The sequence below is a fragment of the Hyperolius riggenbachi genome, chromosome 10 (assembly GCF_040937935.1).
Source record: "Hyperolius riggenbachi isolate aHypRig1 chromosome 10, aHypRig1.pri, whole genome shotgun sequence".
Lineage (NCBI taxonomy): Eukaryota > Metazoa > Chordata > Amphibia > Anura > Hyperoliidae > Hyperolius > Hyperolius riggenbachi.
Genome location: NC_090655.1, coordinates 101130722 through 101151237, shown reverse-complemented (window position 1 = coordinate 101151237; position 20516 = coordinate 101130722). Strand labels below are relative to the sequence as shown.

Here is a 20516-nt window from a genome sequence, read left to right as displayed (position 1 = left end):
AACAATATGTGATTGGTAGATACTTGTTAGACATTTTACATGCATAACAATGGTCAAATGGCCAGGGACGGATCTAGACCGAGTTGCCCCAAGTTGCGCCTGGGGCAAGGTGAGGTTTTGGCGCCTAAACTGCCATTCCCCATCCACATTTTGCCGCCTTTTTAAGAATTCAACAAACTGCGCCTGGGGCAAGAGACCCGCTTGCCCCCCCCTAGATCCGTCCCTGCAAATGGCATCTTGGGAGACCTCATTCTATCCCTGGTCACATTCCCCAGATACAGGGGAAACGCATAGAAATGTATCTTTAATGATAAGGAAAGTATAAAAAATAAACCTGCTTGTGACTGTGTTCTTTTTACCAGGCTGAGAAGCTGATGAGACAGATTGGTGTAAAGAATGTAAAGCTGACTGAGTATGAAATGAGCATTGCAGCTCACCTTGTGGACCCCCTCAGCATGCTGGTATGTTACCAGTGGCCCAGCCACAGCAGCCTCACTTTGTTTCCTGTTTTACAGGCAGCTGCCAACGTTTGTTACAATTCTCTTATTATTTGCAAAGTGTAAATGTTCTCTTTGGGGTTAATATACAGAAGGGGTTAGTATTAAGAGCAGGTCCTTTGCACTGCACTCCTTTATATGTTAAAACAAAATTGAACATGCATAGTTTTGAAATTTTGCCATTAATAAAAAAAAAAATCTATAACAATTTTTGGATCTTTTTGTCAAACGTGGTGGAAGATTGGAATCGATTTTTTTTTTCTTAATGAATAGCGGGGTGGATTGTGTGAGCCGGAGCCGCTCATGCTACTGGGCAGGCGTGATCATGCTCAAGCAGGTACAGTAAGGCCATGCTTGTGGCAAAAGAGCGATTGGGATATGGAAGCTGCCATATTGATTTATTTTTAAATACCAGTTGCCTGGCCCTCCTGCTGATCATCTGCCTTTTAATACTTTTAGCTATAGACCCTGAACAAGCATGCAGCAGATCAGGTGTTTCTGACATTATTGTCAAATCTGACAAGATTAGCTTCATGCTTGTTCCTGGTATGATTCAGACACTATTGCAGCTAAATAGATCAGCAGGGCTGCCAGGCAACTGGTATTTAAAAATGAAAAATATGGCAGCATCCATATTCTTCTCACTTCAGTTGTCCTTTAAGGAGGGTCCCTGCGAGTGGTGGGGGACCGGATGACCACATTGGAAGCCTCTTAATGCAGAGAATTCCTTCTCGTTGGTGTTTACTTTTCAACTTTGTGATATCTCGGGTTCTCTTTAATTAGCTTCATCTGGCTCGGTTAAAAATCAGGACGTAGATGAAAGTGAATCCTTGTAACGCACCATTACTTGCATATATGAGGGTGAGGTCACTAAACTTCAGAAGGCTATCATGTAACATTAGACTTTGTTCTTTCCAGGTAACGTGGAGTGATATTGCCGGCCTGGATGACGTAATAACAGACTTGAAGGATACCGTTATTCTACCCATAAGAAAGAAACATTTATTTCAGAAATCAAGACTGCTGCAACCACCCAAAGGTGTTGTGATTTGTATATGATCTATTGCATGTGTAATTATGTCTCCTAATGAATGAAGTAGCTGTGAAAGACTTCTCTTGGGGACATATTGTGAGAGTCTCAGACCTCCCCTCATTTTTCCATGTTAGTGGTAGGAGACCTGGAACATTGACTTGGCATTACAATAAGCAAAATCATAATAAGCATATATTCACATCCTGCACATTGATGCAACTAGTTAACCCAATCTGATCATTTTAGGCTATGTTATGAAGAAAAAAAAAACAGTATTCAGTGCCTCTTGTTATGTACGGCACTCCCTTTCTGCCTTATTGCACCCATGCATGGTCACTAGGACCGCACACATGGATGCAAGTTGACAGAGATACCTGACCTTTTATTAGGTAGGATTGCACAATGTTTTTTTGCCTGTGTCAGCCCTTTGTCAAGAGTGCATGGTACAGGCCACACCATTTCCTCTGTGGTGTTCCAAGAAGAATAGAAGATGGGGAAGGAACCTGAAGGGAGAGTGATATGGAGGCTGCCATAATTATTTCAATTAAACAAAATCAGTTGCCTGGTAGTGTTCTTTGGCTGCAGCATTGTCTGACTCACACATCTGAAACAAGCATGCAGCTAATATAGTCAGATTTTTGTCAGAAACACCTGATCTGCATGCTTGTTCAGCGTCTATGGCTAAAAGTATTAGAGGCAGAGGATCAGCAGGACAGCCTGGCAACTGGCATTGTTTTAAATTATATAAAAATGTCAGCCTCCATATCCCACTCAATTCAGGTTTCCTTTAGGCCTCTTGTACACCAAGACGTTGCGTTTTAGGGGAGGTTAAGGTCGCATAACGTGCCCCTAACGCAACGCATGGTGGTGTTGAAGTTGGACGTCAGATTGAGCTATGAGGCTCTTGGTGCTATCTTGGGAAGTCTGGATCTTTTCAATGATTCGAATCAGATCATTGAAAAGATCCGGATCTTTGAACCGAATCTTTGAATCATTTTACTAGGGAAGCAGGAAGCAGGGGTGCAGCAGAGTGAGAGGTGCAGGAGAATGAAGGCACATTGAGGGTGCTAATGGGGAAGGGAGAGATGCAGCAGGAAGATTGTGCTTGTGCACAGAAGCTGCAGTTCCTGTTTCTTCCAGACATCCACTGTGAACCGAATCCTTCATTGTGATGATCTGGATGATTTGACTCACAAAAAAGATCTGGATCAAAGATCCGAATTGTTCATGATCTGGACAACACTACAGTGCAGTGAATATTAATTAGACATGTGGCTAGGAACAATAGCGACTCTCCCCTTACTGAGCATGTGCAAACAGTCTAACGCAGCTAAAACCACCTATAACGCACAGCATGCTGCACCGTCTTTGAATGTCCAGCGTTACACTGTAACGCAACGTGGGCGCTGTGAACAGCCCATTGATTTTTCATTGCTGTGAGTTGGGCTGCGTTACAGGCTGCTCTAACGTGCACCTGTAACGTCCCACTGTGAAAGCAGCCTTAATGTAAGTTGTGTGCAGCCTGGAATTGTGTTGTTACAAATCAGCCAGAAGTGCATGTGATTGGCCCCATCCCAAGCTGCATACAGCGTGTTATAATTTGCATCTCAATCACTGTTTATAATTGCAGGTTGAGTTGCTGTTTCCATGTTTACAGTAAAAGCCTTTGGTGGATCTGGGCTGATCTGGTGGACTGTGAAAAATATTTGATCACTATTAGAGATGAAACAAGGCCAACGGAATGCTTCTAATTCCAGCTTGCATGCTGACTTTAATGCAAACCAGATGCAGCCTGGGCCAGTCAGATGCGATTCCTGGTGTTTTATGATGAGTCCCTCTCCAAATTGCACACAGTTTGCCTATTTTCACTATAGTTCCTCTAATGTAGTGTTTGCCCATTGTAAAACCATTCCTTGTTCTGATTTACTTTCTGAGATGTATCACAGGCAGCAACTTCTTTAGTACTGGCAGGTGATCTCTGCAGAATGTTTGTTTCTGAGAATTCTGAAGCCAATACAAAATATGCCTGGTCTCCCAGAATGCTCTGGGGATGAGAATTCCGCAAATATAAACAGCGTAGGCCAAGCATCACTGGGAGGTAGGGGTTACATACCAATGTGCAGGAATCTATAGCTATAGAAATTGTTTCTGATGCTGAAACCAGGAACATTACAGTAAGTGTCTATGCTAAATCATTTACTGTATTCTACTATATATCCTTATGGTGCATCTTGCCTACAAGACAGAGTAATAAGCATCTTATTGACCATTTCTATTAGAGGTTCATCCATGCACTCTACAGTTATCAGCTGGTGTTCTAGTTACCATCATAATGGGCACGTTTCAGTATTTCATAGAGCCCTGCTTGATTTGCTAGGTGTGCTTCTGTACGGGCCTCCTGGATGTGGTAAAACTCTGATCGCCAAAGCCACCGCCAAGGAAGTTGGATGTCGCTTCATCAACCTGCAGCCATCCACGCTGACAGACAAGTGGTACGGGGAGTCCCAGAAACTGGCGGCTGCTGTCTTCTCGCTAGCAGTCAAGCTCCAGCCTGCCATTATCTTCATCGATGAGATTGGTAAATAGCTTTAATGACCCTTCATCTGCAGATATGGCATGATATGTCATTTACAAATACAGTACATTGATGCATAGATGATTCTGAGGATAAATGTTTTTCCTGCCCTGTCTTGTTGCAGATACTCCAAGCACTCATACACAAACTCATTTTCCCATGCTTTTCTATGAGCCTACCTAGTCTGAAAGACAACTGGCCATAGATTATCACATGGAGCCTGTGGACCGGTCTCCAGGTATAGGAGACCGGTCCCGCAGGTCTCCATTTTAAAAATCAGATTGCTCTTTGCAGCTATATTCTGTTTGGAATACAGCTGCCATGACAATGTTCAGAAATTCTCACCGTGCTGCAAGAGTCATTAGCTGCACAGGACAAGCCTTTGTTACACATTTTCAACACATGGACTATTGCATTGACTCTCTGCAGACAAACTCCCATCTTTCAGTTGGAGTTATGCCTGGTACACACCATGCAATTTCCCATCAGATAGACGGGTTGAATAGATAATTTCCTATCATCTTTCTAATCGATTTTGTATAGAAATTATCAAAAAAAAAATCGATCAGAAAAACGATTGGAAATGATCTATTTGACCATTTATCTGATGAGAAATCGCATGGTGTGTACCAGGCATTAGACTTTGGACCCTTGCTTTTCGCAGATGCACTTGCTTAACGTTTTTACTAGCATTTCATAAATCTATTTTAGCAGCAACTCCCGGTGGGTTTTGTAGTGATTTTATGTGATTGCCAACAATTGCGATTAGTAATTTTGAAGGATCCTGTCTCAGATTGGAACAAATGGCTCAGTAGCGAGAACAAACTGCTTTGCAGACCCTTTTTTTAATAGCTACTGCCTTATAAAGGATGCAGGACTGTTCTGCAGTAAAGAGGCTGTTATACAAGAACACTCAGGCTAGATTCACAGTGGGACGTTGCGTTTTGATGCAACGTTAAAGTCGCACCGCAAACTTGCAACGCGCCCAAAAAGTCGCAACGCAGTGTTGACGCAGATACAGTAAAAAATACAGGCAAGAAAAGTATGCTTCCAAGTCATTACTGAGCATGTGCAAACAGTGTAACACAGCTAATAACGTGTATAACGCACAGCATGCAGTACTTTTACTTAACGTGCAGCGTTAGACACCAACTCAACGTGTGCACTGTGAACGGGGTATTGATTTTTCATTGCAGTGAGTTATTCTGCGTTAAATGCTGGTTTAACGTGCGACTTTAACGTCCCACTGTGAACTTAGCCTAAATCAATTCTACCTTATAAAGTGGAAAACGGATCTGTTTGGGAAGCTATTAATGTGGTGATTCAACACAAAAGTTCTGATAAACAAGGGTACTGTAACAAACGGTAATCGCTTTCCATTATTGAAACTTTTTTTTTTTTTTATTGTGACTGGAAAGTGACTCTAGAACAGGGGTCTCAAACTCAATTTACCTGGGGGCCGCAGGAGGCAAAGCCAGGATGAGGCTGGGCCGCATAAGGGATTTCACGCATAAGGGTGTCCCCGCCGCAAAACGAGGGCTGCAGAGCCCCCAAATCGCCCGGGGGGCAATCCGCCGGCATTTCCTGGAAGGGGCAGGGCTTTCAGCTTCAGCTCTGCTCTGCCCCTCCTGACGTCAATCACGGCGCATCGCCGCCTCTGCCCGCTCCTCTCTGTGAAGGAAGAGTGAGAGGGGCGGGCAGAGGCGGCAATGCGCCGCGATTGACGTCAGGCGGGGCAGAGCTGAAGCTGAAAGCTCTGCCCCTTCCAGGAAATGCCGGCGGATTGCCCCCCGGGCGATTTGGGGGCTCTGCAGCCCACGTTTAGCGGCAGGGGTGCGGCGGATTACTTTGGAGCACTAATGCGAACTATAAGGAAGCTTTTGCTGGCGCGGGCCACAAAATATTGTATCGAGGGCCACAAATGGGCCGCGAGTTTGAAACCCCTGCAGAAGAAACAACTGCATTTTTCTGCTTTACAACCTGTTTTCCCCTTTATTAGTAATACTGGTCTTCTGGCATAATTAGTGGCTAGTAAGTGATCATGGATGATTGTCATGGTTGGACCAGACATTAAAGTGACCCAGAGACCCAGACTGCAAAAAAAACCTTAGTAAATACTGCAATATCTGGTCTACTGACCTAGATACCTATATCTGCCCTGAGAAAGTTCTCCTCTCAGTTAAATCTCTACTAAAATTCTCTATAATGTAACTCCCACTGGGAAACGCTACAGAAATCACTTAACAGATGGTACCTGACTCCCAGACGAATGGCATCATTCTCCCCCTCACTATCGGCCACCTGCTGGAGATGTAATAATGAAATTGGAACACTGTTACACATGCTATGGGACTGCCCATTGGTAAAAGAGTTCTGGTTAAAGGTGGACAAGCTACTAAAAAAACTTATCTCACCAAGGTTCCAACTAAAACCTCAACTAGCTCTGATATTATATGGCATAACGGACTTAGATACTAAACATAGGCCCCTCATTTGCCATATTCTCATCTCAGCCCTTCAAATAGTAACCTCCAATTGGAAGTCCACAGCTCGGATACCTTTCAACCAGCTCTTATCGATGGTATGTACCAACATGACACTTGAGAGTCGTATCAGAAGCAGATCCCTCCTAAGCAATTCTGACTTTAAGGTTTCCTGTGACTGGATAAGGGATCACATAGAAGTCTAATCCTACAAAAGGAACACTTGAGCCACCATTCCTTACTCTGTAAAGACCCTTTAAAACCTTATAATCCACATGAGGCTCTGCCCCAGACTAAACTAACTAACACACTCCAGTGTGGTGTAGTACCCCCCCCCCCCCCCCCCCCCTTGGAAAACAAGTCCAACTAAAGCAGCGCTACCCTGGTAATTCAAGCAACTGATATGCATGTTGAAAAAAAAAAAAAAAATGCCGCATAGAAAGATTGCCCAACCCCTCCTCCCACTTCCCAGTCTGGCCTGGTCTTCGTTTTTCTTTTCTTTTATCTTGATTTTTGCCCTTTTCTTGCTCTTTCTCTCTATCTATCACTCATAGTATCCACTATGTCTAACAATCTATCTGAATACCTAACCTCCTGCAAACCCAAGCCCAGAGAGGCCATGCTAATTGGGGAAAACAGGAGAAATGATTAAGACATAGTCCATTCTCTTTATTGTTCAAGTTAATGATTAATAAGTAATACATATGTACAGAACGTCTGTTTAATATGCAACTATCACTGCAGATAAATGTAAACCTGTGTTTTATTCAAAAATTCAATAAAAACGAATGAAACAAAGTGACCCAGAGACAAAGTAAAATAAAAGATTTATATATACCTGGTGCTTCCTCCAGCCCCCTCCACACGGATTTCTCCCACGCCATCTTCCTCCGCCTTCTTGGTCTCCCGTTAGCAGCCCCGGAAGTTTGGCAAGTCGGGGGGGGGGGGGGGGCATGCATGGCTGTGTGCGCGTGACCTGGCGCGCTCCTGTAGCTGGGAGCACTTTGCACCTGCGCAGTACTACTGTGCAGGCGCAGAACGCTCTCAGCCACAGGAGCGAGATGGGGGTTGCGCACAGCCGCACTGCGCTTGCTTGGACTGGCCCTTGACAAACTTACGATGCTGCTAACGGGAGACCAAGAAGGCGGAGGAAGATGGCATGGGAGCAATCCATACTGAGGTGGCTGAAGGAAGCCCCAGGCATGTATAAATCTTTTATTTTACTTTGTCTCTGGTACAATTTAAAGTGTACCAGAGCTCACAAAAACAAAAAAGATTTATTCATACCTGGGGCTTCCTCCAGCCCCATACGCTCGGATCGCTCCCATGCTGCCGTCTTCCGATGTATGCAGCTCCAGTATCGGGTTCCCGCACATCCGTCAGTCTAAGAAGTGCGCCTTCTATGTATCTCTCCACCAGCTACTGGAGAGATACCAAAAGAGCACACTTCTCCTGCGTAGACTGGAGCCGACTGACGGAAGTGTGGGGACCCGGTACTGGCGCTATAGAAGACTGAGGACAGCGGCATGGGAGCGATCCAAGCATATGGGGTTGGAGGAAGCCCCAGGTATGTATAAATCTTTCTATTTTCAAGAACTCTGAGTACCTTTAAGGAATGGTCATCTGGTTACATCAGCTTGCATACTTGAAAGCTGGTGTATTATACATATTTTCAGAGTAATTGGAAACCTTTTCTGCTTTGATTTTACAAAGACTCTTTCCTTCGGAGTCGTTCCAGTAACGACCATGAGGCCACAGCCATGATGAAAGCTCAGTTCATGAGTCTCTGGGATGGATTGGATACAGATTACAGCTGCCAGGTAAATAATGTGTGGATAGAGGATGATGTTCCATCAGGCTTATAGAGCCGGAGGAACTCAGTAAGTAGCAGGTGTAGGCAAATGGTTTGTCATGCTTGTACCACTGAAGAACATGTATGTGTTTATGCACACAACCCCAGTGCTGGCTACTGGAACGAATAAGCCATATGTTTGAAATTCAACATCGGCTGCTTACACAATACACAGTATGAAAGAGAATATTCTTAAAGGGAACCAAAGGTGAGAACGATATGGAGACTGCCATATTTATTTCCTTTTAAACAATACCAGTTGCCTGGCAGTCCTCCTGATCATGTGTCTCTAATACTTTTAGCCATAGACACCTAACAAGCATGCAGCAGATCGGGTACTCTGACTCAGCTGACTGAGGTTTTACTGGATTAGCCATATGCTTGTTTCAGGGTTTTGACTCAGACACTACTTATGCCAGAAGATCAACATGGCTGCCAGGCAACTGGCATTGTTTACCAGGAACTAAATATGGCAGCCTCCATATCCCTCTCACCTTGGGTTCATTTTAAAGATGGATCTGCAGGTTTCTTTATATTTTAATATTGCCCCTTAAAGTTCCACTTCATAGATATGACCTTTTGCCTTGTCACATTAGACCAGGGCTGTATTTAGGGTTTGAGCTCCCCTAGGCACCCCAAACCTATGGCGCCCCCCCCCCCCCCCCGAGGGCGTTGGCGGCACGCGGAGCGTGCCGCGGCGAAAAATGGGCGTGGCCACATAATACAGTGGGCGTGTCCATAACATACAGTGGGTGTGACCAATTAAAACTTCCTAGTAAGAGTGCAGCCCAAAGTCAAAGGCCATGTTTTCTCCCCGGGTATGAGTAAAGTGACTAGGGTTGCAACGGTATGAAATTCCACGGTATGATAACCGTCAAAAAAAATACCACAGTATGACGGTATACGGTATTATGCAATTTTTTGGACCAGGGCCCCACCTCCTTCCATTACATTTTGTGCCCCTCCACCCCAGTGTGGGGTGCCCCACTCCCTCGGGAACTGTAAAAAGGCTCACCCTATTCCTGCAAAAGTCCTGATGGCGTGATAGGTGTAGCTAGTAATAGGTGGTCGCAGCATAGGTAGCTAGGGATAGGTGAAGCCAGGGATAAGTGTGGCCAGAAATAGGTGGCCGCTGTATAGGTAGCCAGGAATAGATGTAGCCAGTAGTTGGTGGCCGCTGTATAGGTAGCCAGGGATAGGTGTGGCCAGAAATAGGTGGCCGCTGTATAGGTAGCCAGGGATAGATGAAGCCAGTAGTAGGTGGTCGCAGTATAGGTAGCCAGGGATAGGTGTAGCCAGAAATAGGTGGCCGCTGTATAGGTAGCCAGGGATAGGTGTAGCCAGTAGTTGGTGGCCGCTGTATAGGTAGCCAGGAATAGATGTAGCCAGTAGTTGGTGGCCGCTGTATAGGTAGCCAGGGATAGGTGTGGCCAGAAATAGGTGGCTGCTGTATAGGTAGCCAGGGATAGATGAAGCCAGTAGTAGGTGGCCGCAGTATAGGTAGCCAGGGATAGGTGTAGCCAGTAGTAGGTGGCCGCTGTATAGGTAGCCAGGGATAGATGTAGCCAGTAGTAGGTGGCCATAGTATAGGTAGCCAGGGATAGGTGTGGCCAGTAGTAGGTGGCTGCAGCATAGGTAGCCAGGGATGGGTGTAGCCAGTAGTAGGTGGCTGCAGCATAGGTAGCCAGGGATAGGTGTAGCCAGTAGTAGGTGGCCGCTGTATAGGTAGCCAGGGATAGATGTAGCCAGTAGTAGGTGGCCACAGTATAGGTAGCCAGGGATAGGTGTAGCCAGTAGTAGGTGGCCGCAGTATAGGTAGCCAGGGATAGGTGTAGCCAGTAGTAGGTTGCCACAGTATAGGTAGCCAGGGATAGGTTTAGCCAGAAATAGGTGGCCGCAGTACAGGTAGCCAGGGATAGGTGTAGCCAGAAATAGGTAGCCGCAGTATAGGTAGCCAGGGATAGGTGTAGCCAGAAATAGGTGGCCGCAGTATAGGTAGCCAGGGAATTGTTCTAATGACTGCATCTGCTCAGATACTGATAAAGAATCGTACAAGGATTTGTACACAGTCCCTATTCAGTATATGGCAGGCTCTTGTGTACAGCGCCCAGCCACCAACCTCTACCCCTCCCCAAGTGTTCTGTACTGTAGTGATGCTGGAGGAGTCTGCAGAGCCAGTTCTGCTCCATCAGAGATGGACAGCGTGAGTGTAATAAGCTGAGGCTGGGAGCACACTGTATGTCCGTTTTCTGTACGTGTTTTCTGCACACCATGTGTGTCTGTATGTGTGAAAACATGCAATTTTTATCACAGGAGCTAATGTAATTGATCGAGAAAATGCGTGCAGTGGTTTGCTGCGGTCTGTTCTGATCTGCATGGGGAAAACACATTCAAGTGTGCACTAGCCAATTGATTAACATTGGTTCTCCGGTTACCTGTGCAGAAAGTGAAGGGGGTAGGGGGGCCCCATCCAAAGTTTCGCAGGGGGGCCCAGTGACTTCTAGTTACGCCCCTGCTGGGCCCCCTTGCAAAAATTTGGATGGGGTCCCCCCCATAGGTGCCAAATAATCGTAATGGGGCAGCGTTTCACTATAAAATAATCGTAATGCGGCAATGTTTCACCATAAAATAATCGCAATGAGGGCAACATTTCACCAGAGAATAATCGCAATGAGGGCAACATTTCACCAGAGAATAATCGCAATGAGGGCAACATTTCACCAGAGAATAATCGCAATGAGGGCAACATTTCAGCAGAGAATAATCGCAATGAGGGCAACATTTCAGCAGAGAATAATCGCAATGAGGGCAACATTTCAGCAGAGAATAATCGCAATGAGGGCAACATTTCACCAGAGAATAATCGCAATGAGGGCAACATTTCACCAGAGAATAATCGCAATGAGGGCAACATTTCACCAGAGAATAATCGCAGTGAGGGCAACATTTCACCAGAGAATAATCGCAATGAGTGCAACATTTCACCAGAGAATAATCGCAGTGAGGGCAACATTTCACCAGAGAATAATCGCAGTGAGGGCAACATTTCACCAGAGAATAATCGCAATGAGTGCAACATTTCAGCAGAGAATAATCACAACGTGGGCAGTTTTTCAGCAGAAAATGTCCCTAGTTTAGGTAGTAGGTTTATAGGTGTCCCCAGTTAGATAGTAGCTAGGTATATAGGTGTCCCCAGTTAGACAGTAGGTACATAGGTGTCCCCAGTTAGACAGTAGGTACATAGGTGTCCCCAGTTAGACAGTAGGTACATAGGTGTCCCCAGTTAGACAGTAGGTACATAGGTGTCCCCAGTTAGACAGTAGGTACATAGGTGTCCCCAGTTAGACAGTAGGTACATAGGTGTCCCCAGTTAGACAGTAGGTACATAGGTGTCCCCAGTTAGACAGTAGGTACATAGGTGTCCCCAGTTAGACAGTAGGTACATAGGTGTCCCCAGTTAGACAGTAGGTACATAGGTGTCCCCAGTTAGATAGTAGGTATATAGGTGTCCCCAGTTAGATAGTAGGTAGGTATATAGGTGTCCCCAGTTAGATAGTAGGTATATAGGTGTCCCCAGTTTAGGTATAGGTAGTAGGTATATAGGTGTCCCCAGTTAGATAGTAGCTAGATATATAGGTGTCCCCAGTTAGATAGTAGGTATATAGGTGTCCCCAGTTTAGGTAGTAGGTATATAGGTGTCCCCAGTTAGACAGTAGGTATATAGGTGTCCCCAGTTTAGGTATAGGTAGTAGGTATATAGGTGTCCCCAGTTAGATAGTAGGTAGGTAGGTATATAGGTGTCCCCAGTTTAGGTAGTAGGTATATAAGTGTCCCCAGTTAGATAGTAGGTATATAGGAGTCCCCAGTTAGATAGTAGGTATATAGGAGTCCCCAGTTAGATAGTAGGTATATAGGTGTCCCCAGTTAGATAGTAGCTAGGTATATAGGTGTCCCCAGTTAGATAGTAGCTAGGTATATAGGTGTCCCCAGTTAGATAGTAGCTAGGTATATAGGTGTCCCCAGTTAGATAGTAGCTAGGTATATAGGTGTCCCCAGTTAGATAGTAGCTAGGTATATAGGTGTCCCCAGTTAGATAGTAGCTAGGTATATAGGTGTCCCCAGTTAGATAGTAGGTATATAGCAGTCCACAGTTAGATAGTAGGTATATAGCAGTCCACAGTTAGATAGTAGGTATATAGCAGTCCCCAGTTAGATAGTAGGTATATAGGTGTCCCCAGTTAGATAGTAGCTAGGTATATAGGTGTCCCCAGTTAGATAGTAGGTATATAGGTGTCCCCAGTTTAGGTAATAGGTATATAGGTGTCCCCAGTTTAGGTAATAGGTATATAGGTGTCCCCAGTTAGATAGTAGGTATATAGGTGTCCCCAGTTAGATAGTAGGTATATAGGTGTCCCCAGTTTAGGTAGTAGTATCAGTGCTGCAGCTAGCTAAATCAGCTTACACCAGCAGTGAAAGGGTTACACACTAGAGACAGAGAGATGCTGGACTGTGTGATCAGGGCTGACATGTGACAGGCAGATAAGGCAAATTAAGTTGAGAGGAGGTGTCGTCTTACCATGGAGAGTGCCCGTGATGTTTGTGCAGCCAGTGTCCCTCTCCCCTTGAGCTTGATGAGGCAGGAGGCTGGGATTGAGGGAGAAAACCTGCCGCTGCACAGAAAAGCTGCAGACATCAGGCAAGACAGGGACCCAGACGAGCTGCCTGCTAAGCTGTCAGGAAATGAATTATGCAGCTTCAGGTCGCACTTCCGACCCTGCCCGCCTGCAGTTCATTGGCCAGTGGTTTGCTCTGTCACACACTCACAGGCTCAGCCCCGCTGAAGAGGAGGTCGGGACTAAACCACTGCCAGGCATGGATGGGGAGGGCAGGTGCCAGCTGCAGCTACCCTGGGCTGGACCAGACTCGCCCCCAACCCCCCCCCCCTCCCCCCCTCCCTTAAAAAAAAAATAATAATCCAGAGGTCCACTCCAGAGGACCAGAGGAAAAATTTTAAATACATTAAATAACACACCATATAGGAGGCCGCCCCCCCCTGAGGGGCCGCCCATGGCACCGGCCCACGGGTGCCTCTTAAGAGATACGGCCCTGCATTAGACCACAGTTGGTTTGTGATTAAATACATTGTGACACTTTTTAGTTTATTTTCATGTTTTGGGCCACTGATTGGCTTAATTATGTCACATATGACCTAACTTATCAGTGAGGCAGCACTGTAAAAATGGAACCTAAGGAGGGGCTTGCAGGCAAGTGTAAGCTCTGCTGTAGGCACTCACTGACAGAAGGCTAAACTATTCCATGAGAAAGATGTGATGTGGCCCTAATAAAGTGTCTCATTATTTTGCAACTGGGCAATAGGAAGGTGGTTTGTTAAAAATATTTAGTGCAGCTTATAAATAGGCCTCTATGTTTTCACGTTAGTCCTCAGTGATCTGCTAAAACAACTGGGTAATAAAAAGTTGGGAATAGAGCTGTGTTGCTTATACCTTATCTACAGTATTTCTGTTAGCACTGAATTCCTGCACCTTAGATTGCATACCTAGGATTGAAAATATTATAAGTGTCAGAAGATTTATGCTGGTCCCACATCCTTCTCTTCTTCCTATAATTAAATGTAAGCGCAGCAGTATAGATTATTGTGATAACAAAATGCTCATAGATTTTATGTCCTGACTTTTTCCTGCAGGTGATAGTAATGGGAGCCACAAATCGTCCTCAAGATCTGGACACAGCAATAATGAGGAGAATGCCTACCAGATTCCATATCAATCAGCCGGTATGTTCATGGTCATGGGACAAGATGGTAGTTACAACTTACAATAGGACATGGTGAACAGGTCATTGTTTGGCATAGATTACCACCTGCAACACAGCAAAGTTTGATGGCCCGTTTCCGCTAGACGCGTTGCAATGCGGAAATCGCTCCGCAACGCAAGGAAACTGCAACCAATTCACGTCAATGGAGTAGTTTACCTTCACCTCAGTTGGAGAATTTACCTACGTGATCCGGGGGAAATTATGGATAGCATGTTGCAGTTTTCCGCAGCACGCATTAGAGTCCCCATAGCCGCCGACGGGAAGCCGCATGACGCCGCATCCGGTTGCGTTCGCCTCACATCAAAAATGCCAGTGGAAACGGCTCCTAAAGGATACAAGATGTCGTACAATCCTAATATGCAGTGGGTAGGGGAATAAGAGCTTATACTTACCTCTCCTTCCGTTACGGTCAGTCAGCCGCCGTTCTCCTGTAATCCTTCCCGCCGTGCTCCTGTAATCCTTCCCGCCGTTCTCCTGTAATCTTCGTAGTGCAGTATGTTTCGGAAGACAAGTCAGGAGAGTCGTCTGACTTGCGGAGAAGACCAGTAAGGATTACAGGTGAACGGCAGCTGACTGAGCGGAATGGAAGGAGCGGTAAGTATAAGCTCTTACTCCCCTACCCACTGCATATTAAGATTTTTTGACATCTGGTATCCTTTAACATATGATTAGGGGGGGGGGGGGAGGGGGGCTGCATGAAGCCTGTTAAAGCAGTCATGATTTCCTTTTTACTTTTCAGTAGTATTCTAAAAATACAGTAAGTCCTGTAAGCAACTTACCTTAAGGTACATACACACCAAGCATGACCGTTGCCTGTTGGGTTTCAGGCTCGATCCCCAGAGCGACAGTGCTTGGCTTAACCATTTCACCTCCCCCGGGACGAGTAACTACGTCCCTGCTAAATGCCACAACTCCCGCCGGAACCCAACCCCCCCCCCCCCCCCCCCGCCCCCCATTCCACCCCTGCTCGTTACCGCCGCTCATTACCGCCGATCACCCACCGCTAGATCAATGAATGGGAAAACAAATCCCATTCATTGATCTAATTCCCCGTGTGAATGGCTGCAGCCGTCTATTCAAACAGCGCGTAGTGCTTCTGTTTCCGTACTAACAGTACTGAGCTGAAGTCACCACTGAGGACATCTTGTGGCCAAATTGTAATATTACATCCCCCTTTAGTTTATCATCCCTAGTCACTTTTTTTTTTTATTAACCCCTGACCTCCCACACTCCCCTAAAGTTACCATTTTTTTTTATTTTTATTTTTTTAAAATTACAAATAAAAAAAAATACATAAATAGTTACCTTAGGGACTGAACTTTTTAAATATGTATACAAAAATTGTATTCTACAATTACATTATAAATTATGGGCTTGCAATTAGGGATGGACACAAAACTTAAAAAATGCACCTTTTTATTTCCAAATAAAATATTGGCACTATACATTGTACTAGGGAAAAATTTTAAACGTTGCAATAACCGATAGAAATGGGCAAATAAAATGTATAGGTTTTAATTATGGTAGCATGTTTTATTTTGAAACTATAATGGCCGAAAACTGAGAAATAATGGATTTTTTAAATTGTTTTCTTATTATTCCCATTAAAACTGAGTTAGAATAAAATAATTCTTAGCATAAAGTACCCCCCAAAGAAAGCATAATCAGTGGCAAAAAAACAAGATATAGATTGTTTTGTTGTGATAAGTAGTAATAAAGTTATAGGTGAATGAATGGAAGGAGCGCTGACGGGTGAAAATTGCTCTGGTTTATTGAGAGGAAAAACCCTTCGAGGTGAAAAGGTACCTCATGGGTCACCTGCACACACAATAGATTCTCAGCTGAGATGGGAGGAGCGACTTCTTGGCTTAATTCAGTCTAGCATGTGTCTGAGGCTCAGCATTCTGAAGCCAGGTACTGATATGCAGAAAAAAAGTTGATATGCAGACAAAGGCCGGTGTGCACCAAAACCCGCTAGCAGATCTGCAAAATGCTAGCAGATTTTGAAACGCTTTTTGTTATTTTTCTGTAGCGTTTCAGCTAGCATTTTGCGGTTTTGTAAAGCGTTTTTGGTGTAGTAGATTTCATGTATTGTTACAGTAAAGCTGTTACTGAACAGCTTCTGTAACAAAAACACCTGCAAAACCGCTCTGAACTGCCATTTTTCAGAGCGGTTTGCGTTTTTCCTATACTTAACATTGAGGCAGAAACGCATCCACAATCCAAAAAATGCCTCACCCCGGGAGTATGCGTTTCTGCAAAACGCCTCCCGCTCTGGTGTGACCCACCCCATTGAGATACATTGACCAAGCGTATCCGCAGCCGCAAGCAGCTGCAGAAACGCTGAAAAAGCCGCTCGGTGTGCACCAGCCCTTAGGGTCACAAAAGTAACTGTAGTTACTCGAGGTTGTAGCAGTTTATACATGCATGAATAAGTCCTGAAGCCACTCTGAAGGGAACAACTGCTGAAAATGAATGTTATTTTTAATTTAGCAGAGCAGTAATGATTAAATTCTGACTTTTTTTTTTTTTTTTTTTTGCAGTCCCTGAGACAGCGAGAAGCAATTCTTAATCTCATACTGAGACATGAGAATGTAAGTAACAAACTCTTTTTATTTGCATGTTTATGTATGTTAAAACTCATTCTATCCCAAAATTCTACCACTGTCCTAAAATATTGCAATGTTTTTTTTTCTTTGTCATTTTTTTGTAATGTCTACTCACATCCAAAACTGTCTGCTACTATTAACCTTTTAGCAACCAATTTATTTGGAGGCTTGCAAGTGCTCTATGCCAATTTATTTTAGCACATTTATTTATTTATTTATTATTTGTTACATTTCCTTGCTAATAATTAGTACTGCTGTAATGTGTATTCATGGCCACTTGTCACTAGGGGGCAGTGTGAGACAATAGCAGAGGACTTCTGCTTTCAGTTTCTACATTTTCTGCTAGTAGAAAGAAATCAACGCATTCTAAGAACTTACAGCACAAGTTTTGCTGACTGAGTTTAAAAGCAGTGCACTTATCGCAAACAAGATAATTCCTTTGAAGCTCCTAATGGGTTAAACCTGTCTTACAAATAATCTTATATAACTAATCCTTACCACCTCCTACCTATCATTGTTTCTGCCAAACCCCCCTTTAGACTATACTCTAGGCCAGGCATGGGCAAACTTGGCCCTCCAGCTGTTGAGGAACTACAAGTCCCACAATGCATTGCAGGAGTCTGACAGCCACAGTCATGACTCATAAAGGCAAATGCATTGTGGGATTTGTAGTTCCTTAACAGCTGGAGGGCCAAGTTTGCCCATGCCTGTTCTAGGCTGCTTTCACAGTGGGACATTACAGGCACACGTTAGAGCGGTAACAGTAAAAAAGGGCGCAGGAGGCTAGTGGACAAATCGGGCGCCGCCATTCACTCCCATAATAAATATCGTTTAATGGGCGCCCGATAGGAAAAAAGGGCGCCGGAGAAAAATAACGTTTTAAAAGCGGCGCCCGGAGACTTAATGTTTTATTACTGCTTCTCATGATTACACATTATTTAATGATTTATACATTTTTTAATATTATTTTTAAACGAAAAACAGTACAATATTTTTTTCAAACATTATTTTTAAATGAAAAACAGTACAATTTTATTTTTTTTTTACATTATTTTTAAATGAAAAAACCGCACAATATGTTTTTGAAACGTTATTAATGCTTATCACAGGGGGGTCTTAGGTTTAGGCACCAACAGGGGGGTCTTAGGTTTGAGCACCAACAGGGGGGTCCTAGGTTTAGGCACCACCAGGGGGGTCTTAGGTTTAGGCACCACCAGGGGGGTCTTAGGTTTAGGCACCACCAGGGGGGTCTTAGGTTTAGGCACCACCAGGGGGGTCTTAGGTTTAGGCACCACCAGGGGGGTCTTAGGTTTAGGCACCACCAGGGGGGTCTTAGGTTTAGGCACCAACAGGGGGGTCTTAAGTTTAGGCACCAACAGGGGGGTCTTAGGTTTAGGCACTAACAGGGGGGTCTAGGGGTTAGGGCTAGGTACAGGGAGGGTTACTTAGTAAAAAAAAATTTTAAACGTTATTATACGTTTCACTATTTAAACGAAAGATTAACGTTTTTACAATTGCCGATTTAATGCACATTATTTAATGATTTATAACTTTATAAAACATTAATTTTAAACGAAATACAGTACAATACATTTTTAAACGTTATCCATGCTTATCGTTTAAAACCCCGCGCCCTTTTTTCCCAGCGCCCCTTTTTAACGTACGCCGTTAGAGCAGCCTGTAACGCAGCCCAACGCACAGTAATGAGAAATCAATGGGCTGTTCACAGTGCCCACGTTGCGTTACATTGTAACGCTGCATGTTAAGTGACAGTACTGCATGCAGTACGCTATACACAGCTAAGCCGCGAGGAGGAGGGGAGAGTCCGCTATTGCGGCCAGCCACATGGCTAATTAATATTCACTGCACTGTGTGACGTGCAGTGTTTACTTCCTGGAACGGCCGCTTTGTGCGGTGATTGGCTGGCGGGACCACGTGGTCCACATGCGTCAAAAAGTACGCATCACGGACGCATCAAGAGCCGCACAACATGGCTCAATCTGACGTCCAACTTCAACACCACCATGCGTTGCGTTAGGGGCACGTTATGCAACCTTAACGTCGCATCTAACGCAACGTCTTAGTGGGAAAGAGGCCATAGGTGTTAGATATACTGTCAGAGCAGATGGCCACAACCCTTCTTGTCACCTTGGGAGGATGGTTATGTCCTGGTGCCACCCCTTCCACAACTCTCCACATCAGACAACGCCACTCCTACTGTATCCTACAGCATTGCCACGCCCCTTATTACCATCACCATTCTCAACTTCAGAGAGAAGCTAGTGGCTGTAACAGCCATGCTGTCCCCAATTAATCAAGGGGTGATAGAGGATAAAGTAACAGAGGGAGGTGAGGCTGCTGTGATGTTGGTTTTCCTTCAGAAGATGTTAGCCTAGTCAGTGTGAAATAATCAGTGAAAACTATGGGGGTTCACTAAAGTATAACGGGAGGGGTTTAGAGGGAAAGAGCCCTGGTTATGTTAGAGGGGACAGATAAATATTCATCTATTTACTGAAAATCTCACAGCAAGGCGATTGTACAAGTGATCAGTAAGGCAAACTGCATTTAATTTTGTTGGGCAAGTTTAGGTCCATGTTTTTTTAATTTTGTAGGACAGTATATTTGTTTTCCCCTAATTCATTGTAGCGCTGGTCTTTTTGAAACAGATTGATACATGTTTGGATTTGACCCAGATTGCAAGAAATACAGAGAATTTCTCTGGGAGTGACCTGAAGGAGATGTGCAGAGATGCCGCTCTGTTGTGTGTCAGGGAGAGCGTGACCAGCAGCTCAGAGGACTGGTGAGTATGACTGCCATGTATCAATGAATTTTATTCTTTTATCCTGGAATCTGTTCGTGGAAATTCCTGTCTCTGTTTTCCGCAGTCCGGGTGAAGAGATCCGACCAATTCAGCAACAGGATCTAATGAGAGCTATTGACAAAATGAAGAAATCGAAGACTGCAACGAACCATGGAGGTTTAATGCAAGTTAGTCTGGACTGAATAGCTGTCGCTAGAATCACCTGAAGTGATCTCCAGAAGGGAAATACAAGAGATGCTGCAGGAGGAGAACCATCATCTCTAGTGGTGACTGGACATTATGGACTTCAGCCTCCCTTCATTATGGACTTCAGCCTCCCTTGTGGACTCCAGCAACAATTCAATAGAAAGTAAAGAGCCTTGCAGAGAGGAAGTGGATACTCTCTGGCTGTGTCATGTGTCCTGCTGACAATAACTGACATTGGACTGCTGTATACTGCCATTCAGTCTGGATGCAGGACTTAGCTGTATTCCTTAAAATAAATAATATGGGCTGAACAGTCCCTTTCAGCCCATCATTTAGTCTACTATAAAACATGTATGCATAGGAGAACACTTCCAGCTGTATTTATACAAAGTTTAGGCTTATACTGGCCTACATACAGAAACGGTTGTTAATATTCCATATTGGTCTGTTTCACCAGCAGCAAATTCTTGGGTCCAAGTTCCCCCAAAAAGTTTTTGACTTGTAGCACGGTGGTAGTAAAAGAAGTTTGTAGCAAACCTGTGCAAAAAAAAATAAAAAATTACCTAAGATGCTTCAAGAGAACCCGAGGTGGGTTTGAAGAATATTATCTGCATACAGAGGCTGG

The 20516-nt window shown here is 44.5% G+C and overlaps 1 protein-coding gene across 5 annotated transcripts in view; it reads left to right on the top strand.

The window, feature by feature from the left end:
- LOC137536142 (outer mitochondrial transmembrane helix translocase-like) overlaps nucleotides 1–20207 on the top strand; it is a 44767-nt gene extending 24560 nt beyond the window's left edge. For all 5 annotated transcript variants that reach the window (XM_068258217.1, XM_068258216.1, XM_068258213.1 and 2 more), the window contains 8 exons: nucleotides 363–461; nucleotides 1416–1536; nucleotides 3908–4108; nucleotides 8302–8408; nucleotides 14145–14234; nucleotides 16819–16869; nucleotides 19551–19684; nucleotides 19770–20207. In XM_068258217.1, the coding sequence (XP_068114318.1) occupies nucleotides 363–461; nucleotides 1416–1536; nucleotides 3908–4108; nucleotides 8302–8408; nucleotides 14145–14234; nucleotides 16819–16869; nucleotides 19551–19684; nucleotides 19770–19887 (921 nt within the window). In that variant the 3' untranslated portion in view covers nucleotides 19888–20207. The remainder of the gene's footprint in view (nucleotides 1–362; nucleotides 462–1415; nucleotides 1537–3907; nucleotides 4109–8301; nucleotides 8409–14144; nucleotides 14235–16818; nucleotides 16870–19550; nucleotides 19685–19769) is intronic.
- The last annotated feature ends 309 nt before the right edge of the window (nucleotides 20208–20516 follow it).